Here is a 24,471-nt window from a genome sequence, read left to right on the forward strand (position 1 = left end):
TAGCCAACACACGGATGCTAGCTGCTGTGGAAAATTAGCTAAACCTGACAGTAGCCTGCCAAAGTTAATTTAGCTAACTTATGGTTTCTAGCTGAACTCCCCTGTAAATCATGACAGAGTTTAACTTACAGTTACCGATATGTGCTTTTCTACCGGAGCAACGTTGTTCAGAAGCCTATGGTCCTCGGCTGTGTGTGTGTGTGTGTGTGTAATCGCTGCTGTGTTGTCATGAGCAGCAGCAGCAGAAGGCAGAGCAGCGGCGCAGTCTCCAGCTGATGCTGCCTTTCGGTCTCCTCGTATCCCTGGATTATTATTATTATTATTTTAACTTATCAACCATAGTTTATTACGTATGTATACATACAACAAAAACGCAACTGGTGCTTACTCTGTGTTTGAGGTTTCTACGCTACTATTTGTTTTGCATACGCGTGATTTTATTGCGCAACGCAATTGTTCAGTGTAGTAGCCGTGTAGTAGCAGTGTAGTAACATTTTGATAAATTCAGTAACGTGTACGTATAATTTTTTTTATTTTGTTTTATTTCACACGTAAATGTCCAGCACTGGATTTATATGCAAAACCTTAAAGCAATATTTGCCATTTGCAGTCGGTGTCTGCTCACAAGCAACTTTCATTTCCGACAGCATTTGAAGGCAACACGGAGATGCCATCATTTCTCCAAATGTCTCGTGAGAGGAAACAATGATTCAGTGTCTCACCAGCAAATCTCTTATTTATTAATCATCATGCTTGTCAAAAAATGTTCAGAGTGTATTTTTATTTATTTATTTATGTATTTATTTATAAATACGTGGGAAAATGTGAGACTTTGCAGAAGAGAGACAAAATACATTTCTATAATAGAATATAAGAACACATCGAATCTTGAAAAACACATTTAAATACAATACACATAATTATGAAAAGACCAATTACTGATAAATGAAAAATAACAGTGATAGTTACCGGTTATACAGGAAAGACTATAAATCCCGGGTGCTCCTTGGCACTAAATATCTCTAAAAACTTTAAACCATTGGAAACAAACTAAATAAATAAGGACAAAAAGAATGATCAGCCCGAAATTATGTGCAAAAATTATCTATTACCAAATGATGCCACATGAGGGTTGAGAGCGTTGGTGCCAATCCTAGCTGACAACAACCATCCACTATCACACCTGCAGTCCTGTGTGTCCAATTTGCCTAATCCCCAGATTTGCATGTGTTTGGACTGTGGGAGAAAACCTAAATATACTCATCTACAAGTGGACGTCCAGTGAAGGTACACGATTACTGTGTCAAAGAGCACGTCGTGGCTTCCTGGTCCAACTTGGTCCTCGTTGTCCTGTGTCTCTATGACGGTGAACTTTTTTCTTCTTCCTCCATATGATCATGGTTTGCACAAAGTTCTCATATAAAATAAAACCTTCAACATTTTGAAAGCATGACCATGACCTTCATGAGATCATTTGACTGACTTGTTTTACAACTGATTAACTCCAGTCACAGGATCTTGAAAGTGAAATTATTTATCCAACTTCAGTTAATTCACGTATCAAAACTGTCAATCACATTTCAGTGAGTATAATTCCCTTTTTACGTTTTCCCCGCTGTTCAGGTGGATTTTGAATAAATGACATTTCAGAACCAGGAGGGGACACTGGGGAAAATGTATTGCTCAATCCATAAGTCTGTCACAGATTCATTTATTCACAGGAAACAATAATGTACGTTTGCACAAACGCCACCACACCCCGTCACGATCTGACAAAAGAGTAATATATGAAAGCCCAAACTATCCAGTACACCGATTGCTTTATTTTAAAAAGTTTTCCACATAAAGTTGAAGGCATTGCCCTGAGATTTCTAAACAGATGGAAAATACTACAATGGAGGAGCTTTTTTTAATGTGCATTTAAGGGAATAAGCTTCATCTGTTTCTGTAATATATATATATATATATTAATGAATTCACAGCTTCCTGTCAGAGTCAAGAGAGAAAATATATTAAAATTTACAATAACCACCACTATCTAAAACATTTGGCAAAGTTTCTTCAGCAAAAGCCGTCTAAGGTTCGTGTGAGAATTCACTCATTGTGTCATTGAAATGCACGATTATAGTCTGTTTTCAAGAATACTGGGTGTTGGAAATTTTCTTCCACAGTAGAGTCTTCAGGTTGTTGAGGACCAGTGAGTGATGCACCTCCATCTGGCTCGCCAGGCCGCTGAGAGTCACGCAGGTGCGTAACTGCTTTTCCAGATCTCCGCGGAGATCCGAGGGCGCTCCGAAGAGCAGGAAGTCCTGCAACAGAACGCACACCTTTGCCAGATTGGGCTGCACGACCTCCGTGTTACACTGCTTCACCAGTCGATCGCAGGTGGCCGTGCAGTCCCTGCCGTAGGTGCAGTCTGCGTTCGTCTCGCATCGCCGGCCCCTCAGAAACCCCCGCACGACGGCCTCGGACGCCACACTGTGGAGGTTGACCATCTTGCAGTCGTACTTGGTGTTGTAGCCCACGTGAAGAGGACTGGCGTCGCATATTAGGAAGCTCCCGTAGGAGCCGTGGAAGACCTCCTCCACAAACTCCAGCAGGCCGATGGTGATGCGAGCTCGGCGGGGCCAGGCCGGCGCGAGCCAGTGGTTCAGGCTGGAGGTCAAGGCTTCGGGGACCAGGGTCTGCAGGTAGTGAGGCACCTCTATCCTGTAGAGGGAGCTGTGGCTCACGCGTTCTGTCACATACAGGTCTCCGCAGAAGCCCAGCAGCTTGGGAGTGTGCTCCTTCTCCTGCAGCGCCACCATCAGGAGGAACTCGTTAATCTGGAGCAGAGCCCAGATAGATTTGGCCTCTGCTAGAGACACTTTGCTATCCTGATTGACATCGGCAAGGGCAATGACTCTGTCCACCAAGGTGGTCAGAGACGACTGATCACCAAGGTTAACCTGCGGGGAGGAGATTGAAATGAGAGTTTTTCAAGGTTGTGCTGTTATCCTATATTACGCGATTCTGTCACAGACACGAGCACCAAAGATATCACAGCACATAGGATATTGCTTAGACATAGCCAAGACTTTGTTCGGCTCAATGAAATGTGATAGCAGAGATGTTTGATATGATACACCGCGGAGAATGATATAGCTGGAGGGAAAATGAACAACCTTGAGATAACTGTGCAGCATCTCTTTAAATTCGTCCATCGAGGTTCCACGCGTGGGTTTGTCAAATAAGCTCATCTCCTGTCGCAGCACAGAGTCCGGAGCGCCGTCGATCTTCACGGGATCCTCAGTGCCGCACTTGATCACAACGGGAATCTCCTTCCACAGTCCACTGTACACCTGCAAATATGTATATTCATATATGTGTATTGTTTAATATAACCTGCTTAATGGGTTTGTTTTTTTCTGCATTGTTTTACCTACTCTATCATTAAAGTGAGCACTGTTGTAAAATGCCATTGTCAGGCTGATTCGGTCTCACACTGAATGTAATCCAAGCATCTTTTTCCATCCACCCCTACAGTCATTATTATAATTTTGAATATTTTTAATTGAAAATACCTGCAGGAAAAGCAGAAAATCTGTGCTTCGCATTAAAGGTGCATTATGTAATAAATCTAAAGCAACTGGCCATGATATCCTCCTAATATGTCACAGAGACTCATAATATGTTCATATAACAAACTGAACTCACCAACAACAACAGTACAGCCAAATATTTGCATTAAAAAAAATATTTTGCAGACTGCAAATTATGTTAATGTTTTAAAATCATGTTTTGGCATGTGGCGCCACCTACCGCCGTCTACCAATCATTGCAGTCAGTAGAGTCTCAGCTGCCGAGCAACCACGGGGTTGCCAGTTACGTCAGAAAATGAAACCTTAATGACCTCGGTATTTTGAATTTGAATGTAGTAACTGTTTTTGGCCACATTCTTACATATGGCGCCTTTAAATTCTACATTTATGAATACAAGTCCATGAATAATGAAAGAAAATAATATACTCTCTTCAACGTGTGTGTGGGGATGATGCCATGTGGAACATTTAAGAACATTGCATTTATAAATAGACCCTTTGCCACACCCTTTTCAACATTTATGTACTGTGGGTGTGTGTGTGTGTGTGTGTGTGTACACTACAGGGTGTGTATTCGATCATTTACCTGGTGCGTGGAGGTTGTGGACATGCAGCGCTGCATGGTGAGCGTCCTCTGATCACACAGAGCCTTGCAGGAAGAGCCCGATATGATGCCTCGTCTGTAGTGATCGCACTGCGAAGCAATTTTAACGTGAAATTGTCACATTTATATTCACGTCTAGTTTTTTTTGCAAGATTTATTTATATCCACCTTCAGTGACTGTGTGTGTATGCCGTGACAAAAAAGTGAATAAGCATAGTATGAGCTCAGGCTGAATCATGGTCACCAAATAATGTGTCCCAAAAAGTAACTGCTAAGCTCACAATTTAACACATTATATGAAAACAAACAGTTGTTCATCACTACGCGACTATGTTATGTTTCGAAAATCCTGGTAATCCACGGCCAAAAAAAGTAGTGCACTGTCACACTCCCACAATGCACCGCTCCGCGCCCACTGCGGTCACCAAAAATACAAAGCAGCGAGCAAAGAGGCAAATCAATCGTTCTGATCAAAGTGGGTCGTGAGCCACAGCTTTCGCGCACACGTTGTTTTGATCATTTGCTCTAATGAAGCCACGCCATTGATCTTTTCGCCGCGCTTTAATCAATTTGGCGTCGTGATCCCGTTAATTACCATCCCGTCCCTCGGTGACTCGTGAAATATCGCTGCCTAACCCGGGGGCTCTAAAAAAAAAAGCTAGACACAGCAGGAGGTCGGTAAAACTATAGGCTGTTTATTTAACCAGCAAAAAAAAAGCAAGGACAAAAGCCGTCTCTCTCTCTCTCTTTCTCAAAAAAACAACAACATAACCCTGCTTGTCCGGTTGTCCTGCACATTATGGGACACAAAGCATTTTGCCTGCTGCAGCTGGAACATTAGTGTCTTTTTCTCTGCAGCTTGTATTGTCAAAATATGTATATTTAAAATGATGAATTCTTTTTTATATTTTAAATATAAACACACATTTTACCCGCAAAAGAATTGGGCACTATGGGCACTTCCCTCACATATGAGGGAAATAAAAAAACAGATAAGGAAAAGCTTCATAACGTTGTATTCCATTGAAGCAAATGACGATGCAAAATGTGCAGTGCAATAATAATAAGGCAAACCAGGAAATGGGGACCAAAATGTGCTCATTTTAATGGATGTGGATTTGTAAAGAGATGGAATAACCTGCAAATTGCCCTTATTATATATATTGCACAGATATTACAGTTTGCCCTTTCTCTACACCTATGTCCTTTATGCGCTGGTGCAAAGCATGACCATACAGCCATACAGAGGCTGTACATGAAAAAAAAAACATGTTCCAAATCATCTAAATTTCTAAACCTTTCAATATATCATCCCCATACAATATATTGACTGTGTAGTTACCATATGTTTACCTGAATAATATAGGTCCTGTGGTGTGTTTTTGATTGTTGTGGTGTTTTGTTATCACTGTCTAATGTAATTATGCACTGCAATGTATATATGCACAGGTGTTGTGTGGACTCCAGGAAGAATAGATGACGGTGTCCCCAGCTAATGGAGATCCCAATAAATCAAATCACATCACGTTGAGAGACTGCACATCATGAGAGACCGTACTCACAATGACCATATGGCAGACGTGCCCGCGGCAGAGTTCAGAGTAAGAGGCATACTGCATGTAGACGACCCAGCTGGCGACGAGGATGCCCAGCCACGCCAGGAGAAGGTACTTGACTTTAATGGCTGGGAGACGACTCTTTGGGAGGGACAGGGAAGAGCAATCGGTCAAGATGACATGTTGATGGATGTTCTTCGCACAAAAAAACATAGAGGACATGTAAATAAATACACCTGCACAGGTTTTTAAAAGTGCCCAATTTAAATTAAAAAAGATATATGAGATTTTGCTATGATATTTCATACACTTAAGTGCACCTAAAGTGTTAAATACAAACAAATAAAAGTACCAGATGTATAGCACACACCTAATAAGTACCTATATACAGATACTAAGAAGATTAAATTAAGACTAAATTACCAGTTAGTCATGTGACCTATAAAAAGCAACGACAGCTGATATATTAATGTATGTGTGTGTATCTGGTATTCCTTATGTTGTGGGGACCTACATCTGTTTAAACTAGGGGTGTACAATGTATGGCCTGTGGGCCAGAACCGGCCCCACCAGAGGGTTCAATATGGCCGGCGGGATGAATTTGAATTTTCCAAAAGATGTAAATGTACAAATAAAGGGGGGAAAATGTGTTCTTGTTGTTTATAGGTTATTATTTGACTGGAGATCAAATTGTGCTGTTTGTGGCCCCTGAACTAAAATGAGTCGGACACCCCTGGTTCAAACAGTCACATCATGGGGACTTGTCTTCCTTATGGGGACAAAAATCAAAATCAAGTCCCCATAATATAAATCACTAGATTTTAAGGTGTAGGCATGTTTTAAAGTTAGACTGAGGTTAGGATTAGGGTCAGGGTTACAGGATTAGGCCAGTAGTAATTATGGTTAGGGTTAGGGAAGACAATGCAATGTTGCCTGAAGTCATGGAAACCTGTGTGTGTGTGTGTGTGTGTGTATGTGTGTTTTCTTAATAATCTTAGGTCTTTCTGACTCACATTTTCTGACACATGTGAACTGGTCTGGTGTCGAGGTGCCACAGACGCAGATGGTCATGCACCCCCACAGGGCACAACGTGTGACGTAAATGAATGATGTATATACATGATACATCCATACACATAAATAAGGGATGCATACGAACCTGCAGGCCTTTGGACAGAGGGCAGAACAGCACCAAATGGACCAGTCTCCTCACCGTTCTGGGCATCATGAGCGGCTCTGTAGAGACGCAGCGGAGCGAGAGAAAGCGCAGATCTGTGTCCGGTCACATCCTCACAACAAACCCACACAAAACGCACCGCGTCTCATGATAAAAACGCACCAAATGCATCATAATCTCTGTTTTTTTTTTTTCTGTTTTTTTTACTGGCTGACACGACGCGGAGTCTCTACGCTGCGTTTGTCCTCATCCATTTTCCTCCCAAAACGCGCATCATAGATTCAGAGAAGAAGAAGAAGAAGAAGAAGAAGAAGGGGAAAAAAAACAGATGGAGCGCGCGTCCTTGAAAATTAGCAACATTTGCTCCATATGGACCGAATAATCTCAAACACAGCCGGGATTCGATTTGGAACAAAATAAAAAGTTGCAATCGACGGCAAAAAAACAAAACAACGGATTAATGTAAATAAAGGCAGCGACTTGATTGTTCAGTCAAATGATGTGAACGTGGAGGCGCAGACGGACACACAACCTCGGCTTCCCCGTCGACTCATCACTGCGCTCCTTTAAAGGGAAAGATGCTGTGAGGTGTTTTTTTTTTTTTTTTTTCGCCGACAGAAATGTCCTCCTCTCTGTTGTCTCTCGAGGTTGACACATTGGTCAACAGCAAACCTGTCTATATAACATGTAATAGAATAGGGTGATATTATTGTTTTATTATCTTATCATTATTAGTGTTTTGTAACAATATTACTTATTGTTATATAGACCTGTATGTTTAAATGAGAAAAACATGTCATGCATTCTGGTAAGAGAGAGAATGATCAACTTCATATTTCCATTTTTTTTTAAATATATATATATTTTATTATAGCCCTCATTTAAACTGCCACCATTACATCCACACACACAACACTGGTACATGAGATCTCATGCTTCACACCACTTAAAAACCCTGACACTAAGAGTCAATATAGACTCTCTGTGAGTCACCTTATGTATTTTTTAAGATAAGTTAACGCCTATGTGCAGAAAGGACTGATAGAACAAACCTCCTCTGTACGAAAGGTATAGGGGCTAATTTTAATCGCTGCATTTGCTGTTTAACAGTTGTTATAATCTAACACAGGAACAAAAAAAAAACCCACAAGGGTTAACACAACCTATAATGACCAACCTTTAGAGGTGACATTTTGGGTTTGGAAATACTATATAGTAAAAAGATGAAATTGAAATAACTAGATATTATTTTAAAGTATATTTTTGGGGCTTTTTATTGCCTTTAATTGATAGTCAAGTGGAGATAGACAGGAAACGGGGAGGCAGAGAAGGGGAACGACATGCAGGAAAGGGCTGCCCGACGCGGGATTCGCACCAGGGCCGGGTATATCATTTTAAACCAAAGCACAGAAATATAATTGAAACTATTATATTTGTTTCTGGAAAGATGGATTCATCATTGGAACAGAAATCATAGTCAAAGTGCATATCATTTTAACTTTTTATTCATCATTTATTTGACATCTTGCAAAAGTCAAACCACTCAGTGATGCCAGTGTTTGAAGATACACTGATATACTGTAGGTTACTGCAAAACAGTGATATTAACACTCCAACGTCAGCATTTCTTTGATACAGTACAATGTAAACTAGGGAAGCCGTTATATTACATATATGTTTAGTTGTACATGTGCCTATTATATTGTGGTGTCACAAAGCAACTGGCAATATTCTTTGCGATTGTGATGCTGGACAGACTGTCGTAGTCACAAACAGGAGATGGGACTTGGACCTGCCAAAAGAAAAAGTGAGGTTTGTACCCAAATGATGGGCTACCATGTTCTCATACAAACTTGCTTGGGTATTATCTGGAGAGCTGGCAGGAGAATCTCTGGAGAATGTCCAGAGCAACTCCACATGTACAGCTCCTCTTCCTGCATTCACTGCAAAATATCCAGATTTTAAGGTATTAGAACTAAGAAAGTCATAAAAATACCTTCCTAATGTGAACCGATTAGCATAGAGTGTGAATGTGACAGTAACACAGAGCGTTGTCTTGTCATCTGTTGCTGGGAAAGGTTTAGAAATAGACATGCATGTCACAAAGTTCATTATGACAGCACTGTACTTCCCATATACTAACAGTTAGTATCACATGTCGAGGCTTGATGATGAAGAGCAGCTGATGTTTTTGGGGAACATTTAATGTCTCTTATATGAGAATATCATGTCAAGAGCTTGGTGTGGTGGGCGCAGATAGGTTATACAGCAGCTCCATTTGCCTCCTTTTGTCTTTAGCACGGTTGATAGTCATCTTGAACAAGCGACAGTACAGCTCCATGGCAACTGGAGTGTCATCGTTTGCAGGCACGGGGTACGTAATCAGACTGGGGTTACAGTTCGAGTCCACCACACCCACTGTGGGAACGTTCATCTTCGCCGCGTCTCTGATTGCCACATGCTGCTGGAACACGTTGTTGAGAGTGGACAGGAAGACGACGAGGTCTGGTAAGCGAACTCCTGTGCCGTACTGGATGTGGGCGTTGGTGAAGAGGCCACCCTGCCAGTAACGGGTATGGGCGTATTCACCACATTCTTGAGCAGTTTTCTCCACCAGGTGGCCAAACTGACGCCGACGGCTGACAAACAGAATGACCCCGCCACGATATGCTATGTGGGCAGTAAAGTTCAGGGCCAACTGAAGGTGCTCCACAGTCTGGTCCAGATCAATTATATCTTGGTCCAAACGGCAGCCATAGAGGTATGGCTCCATGAGCCTAAATAAAGGGGATTACAGTGAGATGAAACAAAATAGTTCAGTAGTTAAATGTTATACTGGCTGAGGACAGCAAATATTACAAGTTAGTTAAGTTATTGCCTGAAATGACATTAAATACTATCATTTGAAGTTTATGTTAAGGCACCTTTGATTTCCCTTAATGACAGAACAACACAAGGACAAACAAGTTATTAAAATATAATGCAAGAAACAAGCTCTTGGAAAAAGGCAACACAACCAAATATAACGATAAAAAAAGATCATATGAAAACTAGCCAACTTAGTTTTACAGATATGTTTATAAATATGCAATGAAACAGGAAATACATTTAACAGTGAGAAAGTAAACTGAACATCGTTGGGTTGTGTATAGAACAAGAGGATATAGAGGTTTGGGGAGAAACACAGATCAATTTTGCACTAATTTCTGCCATTAATTAAGAAAATATTGCCCAGCTTAACTCAAAATAGTCAGATGCAGCCATAGCAATGACTTTTGTCTAGTAAACCAAACCCTTCCCTTCACATGTCATTTAATCAGGGTCTAAAACTACTAACACAATTCTATAAGGTCAATTATGGATCAATATTTAATATTCATAGTCCAGTTGTTCAATTGTTAATGTGCTGTTAATCATAATAATCAGAATAATTTGCATGTTGACTTGAGTGCAGTTTGAAGATCTTTAATGTTATGATGATTGTGAATGACATTGACATAACCTTTTATACACTGTGTGAAATGCTCCTACCAACCTGTGCCTGCAACCTTTTTTATGTCCAAGATGCACCCTGGCGTCAAACAGCTCTTTCAACGAGATCAGCTCTGACACACGGAAAAAGTCTGGCTTCTCGAGGGGCAGGTTCATTATTTTCTCTGCACGAAAGAGAAATGTTTATGAAACACACCTGCTGTAGGATAAACAAATCCACAGACTACCACCACGTTCCTTCTTCGATAGCTCACCTGTAGCATCTTCATTTTGCGGTTGAATAGATTGAACAGAAACTGCAGTGGCATACTGATGTCCACCACAGGAGTAACCACCGGTCGCAGCCCGTAGCTGTCGTAGCCACACAAGTCCTAAAACATGAAACACAACCATTCAAAACATTAACTCGCAACATGGCTGCACCGCTAGCTATACAGTTAGCATTTAATGTCAACTACTGTACTCCAAGAGGCTAGCTTGTCGGCTAGCATCTCAACAAAACGTTGTTCACTAAATATGCACAAGTAAATGTAAAATACACAACAGGGACGCTGTTAATTTGTTAAAATAGTTGTTGTGTAAATACCTTTAGTCAATGACCGTCCTGCCATGCTCGCGTGAGTGAGGACTTTTCCTACCACGGAAGGTCAGCCTGTGGTTCTTGTTCTACTCTTCCGGCAGATTTGACACGGTTCAGAATATTACTGCCCTCTACTGATGGTGTAATGTCACTGCAGTTACATACGACTGACTGTAAAGTCTGCGACATGCAGGACATCAAACTCCGCCCACATCCGTTGCGTCAGCCCTTGCCTCCGCCAAGTCGACAGTTGTTTTTTCAAAATAAAACACCGAGAGCGCCGACTCCTCGTATGCCGGAAAAACATGGAAAACCAAGTTGTCCACGACTGACTAGATTGAGTTCGGGAATCAGACATTTTTGCTGCACAGTTTAGATACATTTCAAATGAAAAGTCTCACATTACCACTTTTTAAATAAATAAATAAATAACATTTGAGATGCAATAAAAAGAAAGTTTTCTTTGGTGTTTTACGGCAGCTGGCATCCATGTAGTAGCATTATTATTGACACCGAGGTTTATAACTGACGTTTCTGACTGTACTTGAACGCACCAGCATGTGTAGCCACTAGCCACCGTCGCCATGGAAACAGAACGTGTGGGTTCTGGTAACCGTAGATGAGAGAGAAACGTGTGTCTTTCATCTTTTTCTTTTTAAAATCTTCGCAATAAACTAACAAACGAAGGTAAAGGCAGAAAAGTAAGTTGGTAACTACCCTAATACCGACGAAGAGGACTTTTTGTGGCCCTCGAGCAAAGAAGAAGAAACGGCTAATCTGTCAATTACGTAAACATGGAGACACCAGATAGCTCGACAGAGACAACCATGATAAACATAACTGTCATTCGTGGCAATAACCTGGTAAGCTCACCTGTTTTAGCTCTGATACACAAACACATTCATACATTTGTTTGTTCAGTTGTTCTTTCATGGTGCCACTTTAGCTTTAACGGTTGTTTGCTAGCACTTTTTTTTAATTAGCACATATAACCTACAAGCTAATTTAAATGAATGTCCCCTCATTAATGAGCATCCACAGTATTGATTTCCATTCTTCATTAGTCGTATAGTTCATAAACTACATGTTATTTGAATTTAGTTTTTAAAAAGTTGAATGTGTGTTTTTCTCACTAAAGCTTTTTTTTTTTCTCCCTCTGTATATTCTATCTTTAGCAAGGAAAAAAGCCGGACAGCTTGTGTTTTCTGAAGGTTGAAACGGATGGAATGGTGTTGGGGGAGTCAGAGAGGAAGGAGCTCAACCCGTTGGAGCATTGTGTCGAATACAACTTTAGCTGCAACTTCCCTGCTCCCAGCAACGCTCACTCTCTGAGTGGCATGGCCCATAAACCCATCATATGTAAGCTGAGTTTAAAAAAGAAGTGTGTGACTTCCTGCAAACTGTTTCAATGTTGTCTCCATGACAACATGGGAGAATGAATGAATCCTGCTTCTTATTATATTTATTTTGTTTTGTATGGACAGTGACTGTGTCAGAGATTCTGCCAAAGGTGAAGAAAGCTGAGGCAAAGACAGTTGTGCTGGGCCAAGCTGTCGTCGACCTGCTGCCGCTGCTGCAAGGTACCACTGTTCAAGTCGATGTACTTGTATCCTGTGAGGAGACAAACAGACAGCTGTATCTCTCTGTGGAAGTCAGAACAGCAGAATCTGACTTTTTTTTTTTCTTGCTAATGATGGACTGATTTTCTCTTTTATCTTCAGGTAAGCGCAGCTTCTCATCCACTGTCCACTTAAATCCACTCGCCAGCTCCCCAATCAAAGAGGTCACTCAGGTTTGTTTGTTGATAACTCAACTGTAAAAGAAACAACAAGAATATTAATAAAAATGTGCCATTTTTCAAATTTTGTCGCAGAAATTGATGTTGTGCTGTCGTTGTGAGAAAGATGAGGATCTGGAACGAGGATGTAAATAAATGTGTGCCATCATTTGATCCTCTTTAGCAGGCAACCCTGGATGTGCGCATCAGTGTACCGACTCCACTGCTGGCAGAGGCTGAACTCTCAGCCTCCAACATGCTGACAGTAACCATGGAGACAGTCTACTCCCTCCCTGATTCACTGACACCTAGCATGAGCCCAGCTTCCGCCTCCTATACTGCTGCGCTGGAGGTCCCTCTGACTGCAGAGGTGAGTGTGAAGCTTCTTTAATTGGACGTAACCAATGACAATCATATTTTATAACCTTTCATGATTTAAGATCTAACCACTGTGGCTACTGACTTCTTCTCACTCTTAGGAGGATCAGGTGCTGGTGTTTAGTAAAGGACAGCTGAAGTCAGGGGGCCACAGGGAAAATAAAAACAGACTGAAGAAGAGACTCTATCAGGAAGTCCTGGTCCCAGACAACCACTTCATCCATGGAGCCTTTTTACACGAAGAGCCCATTGAGCTGGAGGACGGCGAGCTGACTGGCATCGAGGTAACCACATGACCAGCCTTCACCTGCTGATACCACCTGCATCAACAACTCTCGGTTGCACTGATTGATTTTGCTGTGTCACGGTACCGCCACTAACTGCCGATATATGGACCCGCATTGGAGCAAGATAGATCTTTTATTTGATAGATATGGCCAGACTTTAAGGTCAAGGTATATTCAAGACACAGGATTAGCTAATGATAAGAGCCTTAAAAACATTAACATACGAAAACATGCAAACATGGTGAATTTGCACGGCTGAATGTCTCAATATTCTCACAGGACCGGGCCTTTCGTGAGGAGGCGGAGACTTTCAAGTGCAGGGTGAGCTGGGACACCGAGATGCGCTGCTTCATGGATGAAGATGGAACTGCCAGGTAACTTACACACATAACTATTTCTGGACTTACATACTACTACTAATAATAATACTACTAATAATAATACTTTAGTGAGTTTAAAAGTGGTTTAACAACAAATAAAAAGCTACCAAGAAAAAGCAGATATCATGGGGGAGGGCCAGACAATTCAATAAGTCTTATAAACAGAGAAGACTTCATATAGAATGATTGGAGAGAGTAAGTAAGTCTTTATTTAAAGGTGCATTATGTAATAGATCTAAAGCAACTGGCCATAAAATCCTCCTAATATGTCACATAGGAATAATGTTCATATAACAAACTGAGCTCACCAACAACAACAGTACAGCCAAAATATTTGCATTAAAAAAACATTTTGCAGACTGCAAATCATGTTTACGTTTTGAAATCATGTTTTGGCATGTGGCGCCACCTACCGCCGTCTACCAATCATTGCAGTCAGTAGAGTCTCAGCTTTTGAATTTGAATGTAGTAACCGTTTTTCGGCCACATTCTTACATATGGCACCTTTAACAAAATATAATAAGGCAGGCAAACAGGATCGAGGATCCTCAATCGTGCGTGAATACACAGGCGCGGGATAATCGTTTCACACGAGACTGAAACAGAAAGAGTTCAGAACAGACACACAAAAAAATCCACTGTTAAATGTCCAAAATCCAAGATGGCACAGAGAGCTCAAAAAGTTTGGGTAGGGAGGTAGACATACGAAGACAAACTCACAGCAAGTTTGGGGTAATCACAGAGAGGAAAAGTAAAGTGCACACAGACAGGGACAAGAAAACTTCAAAATAAGACGGATTTTCACACTAAAATGACATGGACAAACGAGTGAGGTAGTGAGACATGGAAACAAATGTTGACAGAGGACGGTTGAAATATGGACCGAGAGTCTTCTTTTCAGAAAGCTCTGCAGTCTCACCTGTAAGTCTGGATGTGTGGTGACACTAGGTCATCCCACAGTCCTTCTGACAAAGGCATCATCTTTGTATTGCGGTAACTGTCATAAGGGCCCCACCTGAGAATCCAAGGTCATGAGCTGGCTGATTGGAAGCTGCTACAAAACGACTACATTTTAGTAATAAAGCAGAGTGGATGAAACGCATTTGTTTCCATGTTAAAAGTATTCTGTGAAAGAAAACCCTGTCAAAAAAGGTCCTATTTCTATTATTGACTGTAATTCCAGGCTTCGGCAGAGAATCACTGAGAGCAGACTGTGGCCAGTGGAGATCATGAGGTTGGCGGCAACGTTAAAAAAGGGCAAACAGGTGTGCAAGCATTGATGTCAAAGGATGAGTTCAGAAAACGTAGTAACAATATCAAGTTGCATTCAAGTTTTAACCAACGCTAACATAATGTTTTGAGGAGACTGAGGAGAACATAGAGAGGTCCATCCATGGGGTTGCGTTTGTGGACATGGGGCGGCTGCTATATCCTGGAGTCACCCGCATCCGAGGAGCCTACACCGTTCATCCCTTTTCCGGGGCTACGCTGATGAACAGGGTAATACACATTCACATAGTTATGGACATATTTTAAAGGGTGTTTTTTTTTTTTCAGATAAACTAAAAAAAAAAACATCACCACATGAGACTATGCAAAATGTTTTTGATTGGATGTTTTCATGATTTTAGCTCCCTGCCAATCAGAGTAGGGCCGCTTCAGCAGACAGCGTGAACAGCCACCGGTCAAGTCAAGTGAAACAGAATCAAGCCAAGGCGAGTCAAATGAAGACGAAACCTGAAGTGCACGCCAACACAGAGGGAAATGTAAGTTTCTACCGAACAGCAGAACGACGTCATACCATACGAGTCGTTAGCTGTGAGTGAACTGTGGTTTAGTTTTTAACACAGAGGCTCTAATGCACCAATGACCTGTTGTTATGCAGCATTTAAAAAAAAGGTAGTATATCATCGCTTTATTCCTGTAAATGACAGGTGTTTACAGACTCCAGGACTTACGTGATTATCGAGTTAGCCTTGGAGAAACCACTGGTGCCTAAAACTACTGCAGAGGAACTGACCAGAAGGTGATGTGATCCAGAAATCAGTCTTTGGCACAAAATTTGACTGAAACACGTGAAACAACTGCATATAAAACATCAATCATGTCATTTAAAACTGCATACTGTTATTGTGAATTTGCCTGTGATGCGTGACAACATGCTGAGATGTTCCTCTCTCTTTCCTGCAGGGTGAAGGCACTGATCCCGCCCAGAGCAGATCAAGCTCTAAGTCGAGCGGAAAGGGTAAAAAAAAAAAAAAAAAAAAACACGGCAAAAACCACACAACTGCCATAAGTTGAATATGTTATGACTTCTATGATCTTGTATGTGCTCCTACAGGCAGTGCTTGACTTCCACAAGCAGGTCGCCAACGTGGTGAGCCACGTTTCAGACCAGTATAATGAATTACTAAAAGCAGGATGTAAGCCGCTGGAAGAATGCAGCTGGGAGCAAATGAAAGTTCAGCTGATTGGATCACTCAATGACTCGGGGAGATACTTTGCCTTCAAGGAGCAGATGAAGGTCAGAAAAAAAAAAAAAACATACGCAGCCCATAACATGACTGACATGGATGGTATTGTTCCCAGTGTGTCACCATGTGTGTCCGTTTCTGTTGTGCAGCATGCAGTGGTGAAAGTCGTACGTGACGAGATGCAGAGGACGGAGCCGTTCACCGACCCTCAGGAGCGACAGGCTTTCGTTAGCAAGCTCTACGTTTACCTGGTGGATGAGATGCACGTAGCGCTTGACAAGGTAACACGAACAGTTCATGCAAGCGTGCGAATATAATGAATGTGTTTATGTCATAAACAGTGTTGTAATGTAACATAGTACTAATACTCTGTTACTGTAACTAAAATTAATTAATCTTTTAGTGCTGGGCACGTTAACGTGTTAACGCATGACGTGTTTCCATGATGACTGACCGGAAAAAGACGCGTGTGACGTCATGTTTACGTGACTCCGGATTGTTAAAATTAGTTAGTGACGCAGCAAACGTCACTAACTGGTAAACGGTGCCTGGACTACGGTGTCGCGGCACGTAAACATGACGTCACGCGTGTGTTTTTCCAGTCAGTGGTCATGGAAACATGTCATGCGTTAATGTGCGTCAACGTTGACGCCGTTAACCTCCGTTAACGTGCCCAGCACTTGCATCTTTACTTAACTTTGTTAATTATATTTCTAGCAACTTTTACTACAGTACATTGAACGCACAACCTTCCAGTTGAAAGACAACCACCGAGCCATCATGTCTCAATCCTTACTCCTTTAAAAAAAACAAAAAAAAAACTTTTACTTCTAAAACCTCAGTACATTTTGTATCAGAAAATTACTTTTGATACTTAAACACAGTATTATAAAAGGTTACTTCAACTTTTACCAAAGTCATTTTCTGGTAAGAGACTTTTACTCAAGTATCCTTTTAAGGTACTTTATACAAGACTGATTTCACACACACGTCTGTCAAATTCTGTGATCATTGGCATTTGGATTGGAACGGTGTAACTGAAAGTTGGTCTTATATCCAGTATTGTGTTGTACTAACAAACTATCAATGAGTTCAACTCAAACAACATGTGTTTTTAAGCATGTCTTAAATAAACCTGGTGTAACAGACCTTTTTCACAGCAGATATTTGTTCACATCAACTAGGACAAACACGTTTTACCAGTAACATTATTCATTAGGGTTCCACACCAGTTTTAAGAGAGTCAGGGTTGTGCTATTGTCCAACTGTAAGGGTAAATCATCCTAAATACTTGCCACTTAAACCTATAGAAGCTGATTTTTCCCCTGAAAAGGGTGCTATTTTAAAAACTGTGAACAAATCTAATGGCGCCCTGAGATGTTTAAAGTCCTGTATATCAAATTAAAGTCTCCTTGTCATCCTCTCCTTGCCAGATTTATTCAGACGACACTGTCCATGACCCTCCAGATGAAAATCATTTGAGTTGTTTGCAGCTCAAACATTTTGCAAGCGAGGCTCAGCTTACTGGGGATTATGAACAGGCTTCTCAGTACTACCAAGAGGTACAATGACAAAAATCCTCTTCAGTGTGCCAGCTATAATTCATGTTTTTATGTTAGATCACAACTCTGCCTGATACTTTAACTGACCGATCTCTGTGTATTGCCTTTATTTCCCTGCAGTTAGTGGTGCGGTGCCCCAAGGAGCCCTCCTACAAATACAAGTGGGGGAGCCTGTACATGCTAACTGGAGACTACATGAAGGCTAAAGAGTGTTTCTACGACGCTATGTCCGTGCAGCAGGCGCATCACCCCAGGTCAGAAATGCTCCAATAACACAAAACAAATGACTCAAATAAATAAGGGTTTAACATCCTTCACATCCATCTTGTCACCTATTTTTATATAATTAGAGATGCAAATCCCCTTGTCTTTTTGTACATTGGGTGCCACAATATGGAGTGGTTGAATTCCAGTTGGACCAGGGCCTTTCTGTGAGAAGTTTGCATGTTCTCTGGTGCTCCAGTTTCCTCCAACACACCAAATATGTGCAGATTGTGGTTTGGGTAATTGGACACTTGAAAATGAGCCTGGGTGTGGATGTGAGACGTCACTCTTAGAAATAAAAGTGCTAAGTAGAACCATATAAGGTACTTCGGCTTGTCCTCATAGGAGAACCCTTTTTGGCTCCAGGTAGAACCTTCTTATAAAGGTTCCACCTGAAACCCTTTTGGAGGGTTCCACCAAGAACCCTTTTAAAACCCTTTATTCAGGAAAAGGATTTTAAAGGGATCAAAATGGTTCTTACTGGAACCATTAGTGTTACCAAGAACCCTTGAAAAACCCTTTCTTTGAGAAAGAGTTTTTCAGAAGCAAATGGTTCCAGGTAGAATCTCAGCCCTTGTAGAAGAACCCTTTTAGAACCCTTACATCGACACTACACAACATCGGTTGGCCTTTTACATCCCCCAAAATGGACACATTAACGAACTGAAAATTCTGGGGATACATTTTAGAATAGATGGCCAAAAAGTGACATTAACCCACTCAACTTGAGTGTCTGTGTTTATTGTGTCACAGTCAGTAAGAACAGAGAAATCAGAATCTGGAGGCAGCCAACTCTCAATAATTAAGCTTCTGGGTAAATAAATGATTTTGGAATATTTCTTTCAGCCTGATGATGTGTGGAGTCTTGGCAGCAACATTTGAACATTACGATGAGGCCCAGACGTTCCTGGAGCAGGCGACCAGCATAGATCCGTGCAGTGTGGTGGCCTGGACACTGCTCGGTAAGATATTAACCCACATTGTGATAAAGTTCCAGCTACACAGGACACTTCAATTATTTCACTGCCCTACACTGATGCACAAATTTGTCTTTAAAAAGCTTGTAACATACAGTAGATTCATTTATTTAGTCTCATTTACAGTGGACGATTTGAGTGAACATAGCTTCAGGAGTTAGCTGTAAGCAACTGGCCTTACTTGATTTATAAGTGGCTTTATATAAGTTCTTGTTTTGTGCTCTGCTCGTCTAGGTTTGCTATATGAGAGCCAGAATGATTCCATCATGGCGGAGTGGGCTTTTAAGGAGGCCAGAAAGCAACTGAAGCCAATCAAGGAAAATAAGCAAACACAGCAGAGAGAGGAGACGAAAACTGTCGAGAGTGAGGAGCTTGAGCAAGTGGAGACAGACACTCCTCAGCAGTCTTCTACTGATAGTGGTGAGGTGGACCAGGAGTAAATGAGTGTGTACTGTTTCTTTATCTGGTTGTCCAGTTTTCTCTGGTCACACAAGGAACCAACAAAGCAGCCAGCTAAGCTGACATGCTGGAGGGTGACCATATTACAGGTCCTGTCAGGACAAAAAAGTTAAATGTAGACAAAATGTGGTGAGAAGTTGATCTCAAACCAAAGAACTACATGAAAATAAGACTGCATTTGACAGTGAATACATGTCTGTATTGAGTAGCTGATGTTACCTCACAATTTAATTGTGTTTTTTTCCCCCCTCCAGATCAAAAGTCTGTTGAGCCGGACTCGGAGACACACAACGAGCCTTTGGCGAAACAATCCTCCTCCATTTACATAGACACTGCTGGGTTCCTCTTGCAGAACAATGCTTTAAAGGTAAAAACACTGTGGACTAAGTTTAAGTAGTTTTTCTGTAAACATGCGAGCATACAAACAAATGGCGTCACCTAACACCGTTTTGTTGTCCTCAGATGGCCGAGCATGCTCTGGCCCAGGAGCTCCTGTCCTCAGACGGTGGTCGCAGTGCCTCCTACCTCCATAATCTAGCTCAGCTGCAGCTGCTCAAAGCCGACTACAGCAGTGCTGCCACAAACCTCAAGGAGGCACGGCATCTCAATGATCAGGTACTTTTACACACTTGACTTTGCCACTTCCCAAACCCTTTCCCAAGTGCAACCAAGGAATTACGGTGACCTTTGCATAACAGGACGGATGTTGCTCATCTTTGTTTGTGGAGTAAGCATCTGATTTAAAGGGGACATATTATGCTAAATCATCTTTTTAATAATTTAAATCCTTGTATTTGGGTCTCTGGAGGCCCCTATCAGTCGGAAAAGTGTGAAAAAACATGACTCACTTGTCACAAGACGCTAAATTCCTGGAATTGTTGTCTCGCGGAGCTCCGCTTTGTCTGTAAAACACGCGAGAGTGCTGGCGAGGGCAATGGTATCCGAAAACCGGAAGTCCATGAAAAATTCTATTCTTGGCTCCACAGTGCAGCACAGAGTTCTACACAAACTTCCAGCCTCGGAGGATTTATCTGTCCAGTGGATACATGTTATATATGATGCCAATGTGCCTGCTAGAGCCTGCAAATTATCACTTTTCCAAATGCTAACTGCTGTTAGCTCCCAGCAGCTTCTGTCATTTCCTGTCCCTTAAGTTTTGTTTTACTTTTTTTTAAGGTGGACCTAAATAGATACTGCCAAACAGAGCGTTTTGGCAGGGTGATTGAACTGCTGTGGTGCTTCATCCTTATGATATTTTGACCAAAGCATGTCACAGACATGTTCATTAGGACACCAGGGAACTAGTTTAACTTGGAGAAATAGGTTACATGTCCCCTTAAAAATACCTCTGTAGACCACGGCCCTTGTTTCAGTAAACATAAAGGCTTATTCTTACATGTTCAATACGTCACTTTATTTCTGTCACAATTTCTCTTCAAAGCCTCAACAAACGCTGACATTTTGTGATTCAATGATACCCTGGTGCAGTATTATGGGTTCATTTGTATTAATTTAATATCATATTGATGCACATTGTTTAACACCTGTTATAACTCTCCTGTGAGCAGGATGCGGACATATGGGCTCTGTGCGGTCACTGTCACTTCCTGCGAGGCGAAGTAGGCGATGCCCAGGAGTGTTTCGAGCAGAGCCTGAGCCTCCAGCAGCAGCCGTCGCACCTCGTCCTCCTACGCATGGGATCCGTCTACCTCCAGCAGGAGCGGGTAAGATATTGAGACTTGTATTACTGTTGTCATTTGTAATGTTTGTCTATGGCAAAAAGTATTTTTAATGCGATCAGTGACACCTGTGCTTTTCCTGCTAAAACGTGTCAAAACAGCTGTTGCGCTGGGCAAGTTTTGCATTTGCAGAACACTAAATGTAAATATGTATCATAAAAAGAGTGATGTCCTGTACAAACCAGGCAGAAATCAAAGGGGTTCCCGTTTGAAATGTAACTTAAACTCTAACTCATCATTTCAGTCACAAAAAGTCAAGCCACTATCCTGGAGAGAGTAACTTTTGATTTATCCTTGTGTGTTTCACCTACAGTATGAAGAAGCTAAAACAGTCTATCTGAGAGCCTGTGAGCAGTTTGCTTCGTGTCTGACGTGGCTGGGTCTGGGCACCGCCTGTTACCAGGTAAAACTATACTCTATACTGTACTCCAGAAGATATTCTTTATAATCGCATGTGTAAAAATGTGACATATGTCATTCAACATTGGAGATACCATTTAGAAGCAGTTTCTATGAAGCCCGATTATTATGATGCACACCTGCAGTGCAGTGGTGGGCGGGGCTAGAAGTGTTTATGCCATCAAACTTCTCAATGGTCGGGTTTTGTGAGCAGTAGAATTGACTTCTGAAACTTTTGTGTGTGTTTTCAGCCAGACTCAAACTTGTTTGGAAGCATCTCGCTTTACTAGCTCACTGTTGCCTTTGCCTCCAGCAATTGTATGACTTCCTGGGTGTAGCCAGGGAATGTCACTGGGTGAAATGTAACACACACATGTATATATATAATATACAAACTACATCTTTAAGTACGTGTATTAGCAATTCTGATTCTACTGTGAACAAATTTTGGAAAATACTGGTGACTGGAATATACAAAGAAATTACCTTCATTTGTATTTGTTATTTTGTTCCAGCTGGAGGAACTGGACATTGCCGAGGAAGCTTTCACTGAGGCCAACCATTTGAACAACCACAATGCAGAAGTGTGGGCCTACCTGTCTCTGATATGCCTCAAGGTGAGTGGTGATGACATGATATAGAATCGTGCCCTCTGTATAATTGGGTCTTTTATCTTTCATGATCCTAAATAGCAGATTCAGATGGTCAGGGTGAAACGAGTAAAAGAGGGTGAATTCAAATGGTGTTTAAAAAAAAAAATGCGTTATTGAAAATACAGTGAAAACATTTAATGCGTGTATCACTGAGACATTTTCAGATAAGTCGATGCAGGTTGGTCTAACATGTTATAAACCTTTATTTGTTTTCAGACCGGCAGACAAGAGGAAGCAGATCAGTTTTATAAATATGCAAAAGGGGTAAGTGGTCTGGTGGGTGGTTTCACAAGAAAATGTTGTTTTAAATTAGACGTGCTATATTTAAATCACATTAAATGCTGCTAAAGTTATTGATTGGATAAAGTGTTGTGTTCTTCCAGATACAGTGAGACCCCCTCAAGTGTGAATCCCATGTCTCTCAGTCTCCATTTTAACACACATTTAAACTAAATAATTTCACTGACAGCAACTTTAAAAGTGTTTTTTTTTTTTAGGAATGCCATGTATTCATTTAACGAAATGCTATTTTTATTCTGTTTTCTCGGTACAGTTCAAACTGCAGAAGGAGTCGCTCATGAATGAGTTCAACGAGCTGAACAATCAGCTGCGCTTCAGTCGTCTGTCGTCATGCTTCGCAAGAAGCTCTGCCGAAGAGTTTTGAATCCCGTGGCTAACATTGTTTTGCATTTTATTAACATATGGTCATGAAATCAAACAGCCCAGGAAGCTATATAGTTAAATTAACAGAAAAGAGGTCAGATGATAAGTGATATCAACAGAATACTCTAATGACGTCTTGCCTGAAAAAGCAAAACAGGATACTTGGTTATGGGCTTCCTTATTGAAAAAAAAAAAAAAAAAGATTTCCAAATTTCAGTTAAATTCTCTAAATATTGTTTGGAAAATGTTGGGAAAAAAAGATTTTTAACTCATATTACACATTTACAAATGACTGTTATCCACTGTGTACCAAGTGTCAAATTAAAAATTTAAACCATCTTCACTAGTCCTGGTCCATACTGTGGTCTGCTACAGTGACATCACACTTTTTTGACAAAAAATAGATTGGTGGTATTAGCCGTTTAGTTTTAACAAGCAAGCGTGTAATTAAATAATTTCAGTCACAAAGTAGGAGCTGAAAAAAATTGCTCTTTACAAGTTTTTAATCTGGTAAAATGCAACACCTGGGATGGAATGGAATCATGTCACCAGATTTCAGGCACAATGCATGAGCCGTCATCAAATTCCTGTAAAAAATGGCATTTAATTGACTAAATTGGCCCTTTTTTTAAATCAGTTTATATGGATATATATTACACCTTATTATGTCTCTTTAAAGTACAAACAACATTTCAGTCACCAGGTAGGAGTTGCAAAGGTTAAAAAGTGGATTCACCCCCTCAGTAACTCATAATAGGTGTCATAGCTGTGCTTTACTATTTTTTTTCACATTTTATTCTTAAATTCCCCCCCACTGAGGTTATTTCTTCTTATTTCTTTTTGAGATAATGTATTTTTTATGAATTGTGTAATTCGTTTGATGCATATTAAAGTGACATGTATACATGATATGCTGAATTTTTTTTACCATATGCCTTTTTTTTTTTTTAAACTCGCTTTATTGAAAATCAAATACATCACCACAAACAGCACTGTGCTCACATTATGAAACCATAACATAACGTGTAAGAGGAAAGTAAATTGTAATAAAGATGACTCCTGATAAATGTTTGGCAACCAAAATTACAAACTAAGAGCTGTATCAAAGAGGAAATAATTTGATCTACAAGTGCGACACAGTTATATCTCTATATTATATTATTCAGGAGCAATGTAGAAATTGTAGCACCTTTAGTTAATAAAACGAATAAAACACAGCAACAATGGCGAATAAGATTCCTCCATTATAATCCCTAACTGGAAAAACAAGATATTCCCTTAATTTGATACATAAACATGTCAACTTCAACTTTCCTATAGTTGTACTTTTGAAAACTGTCCTAATATATGCAACTTAAGACATTACTATATAACCTTGAAATCTAACTATTGTAGTTTGCAACAAAACGAACAGGCCGCTTACATTAACGTAAGCGCAAACCCGCGAATGCAGAATGTTCAGTTCTGCC

At 40.8% G+C, this 24,471-nt stretch overlaps 3 protein-coding genes across 3 annotated transcripts; 1 reads left to right on the forward strand and 2 right to left on the reverse strand.

The window, feature by feature from the left end:
• Positions 1-2,135: 2,135 nt before the first annotated feature.
• dipk1b (divergent protein kinase domain 1B) lies at positions 2,136-6,969 on the reverse strand (the record flags this gene model as incomplete). Its single annotated transcript, XM_083900452.1, has 5 exons — positions 2,136-2,948; positions 3,165-3,341; positions 4,168-4,275; positions 5,748-5,882; positions 6,901-6,969. The coding sequence occupies 5 exons, from the start codon at positions 6,967-6,969 to the stop codon at positions 2,136-2,138; spliced, it is 1,302 nt and encodes a 433-aa protein (XP_083756578.1).
• A 1,572-nt stretch (positions 6,970-8,541) lies between these two features.
• On the reverse strand, positions 8,542-11,056 carry mrps2 (mitochondrial ribosomal protein S2). Its single transcript, XM_083890908.1, has 4 exons — positions 10,997-11,056; positions 10,665-10,781; positions 10,454-10,574; positions 8,542-9,695 (listed from the first exon to the last, which is right to left on the reverse strand). Exons 1-4 carry the CDS (start codon positions 11,019-11,021, stop codon positions 9,149-9,151), a joined length of 810 nt encoding a protein of 269 aa, XP_083747034.1. The 5' UTR covers positions 11,022-11,056; the 3' UTR covers positions 8,542-9,148.
• A 728-nt stretch (positions 11,057-11,784) lies between these two features.
• cfap70 (cilia and flagella associated protein 70) lies at positions 11,785-23,003 on the forward strand (the record flags this gene model as incomplete). The annotated part of the gene is made up of 24 exons (XM_083904524.1): positions 11,785-11,853; positions 12,166-12,349; positions 12,475-12,570; positions 12,712-12,782; positions 12,955-13,137; positions 13,247-13,429; positions 13,712-13,806; positions 14,996-15,077; positions 15,175-15,312; positions 15,444-15,578; positions 15,747-15,838; positions 16,003-16,057; positions 16,154-16,336; positions 16,436-16,567; positions 17,720-17,848; positions 17,969-18,102; positions 18,959-19,074; positions 19,324-19,509; positions 19,803-19,915; positions 20,011-20,163; positions 21,117-21,272; positions 21,601-21,690; positions 22,202-22,303; positions 22,893-23,003. 24 exons carry the CDS (start codon positions 11,785-11,787, stop codon positions 23,001-23,003), a joined length of 2,988 nt encoding a protein of 995 aa, XP_083760650.1.
• Between the last annotated feature and the right edge of the window lie 1,468 nt (positions 23,004-24,471).

This window comes from Microchirus variegatus, assembly GCF_963457635.1.
Source record: "Microchirus variegatus genome assembly, chromosome: 1".
Lineage (NCBI taxonomy): Eukaryota > Metazoa > Chordata > Actinopteri > Pleuronectiformes > Soleidae > Microchirus > Microchirus variegatus.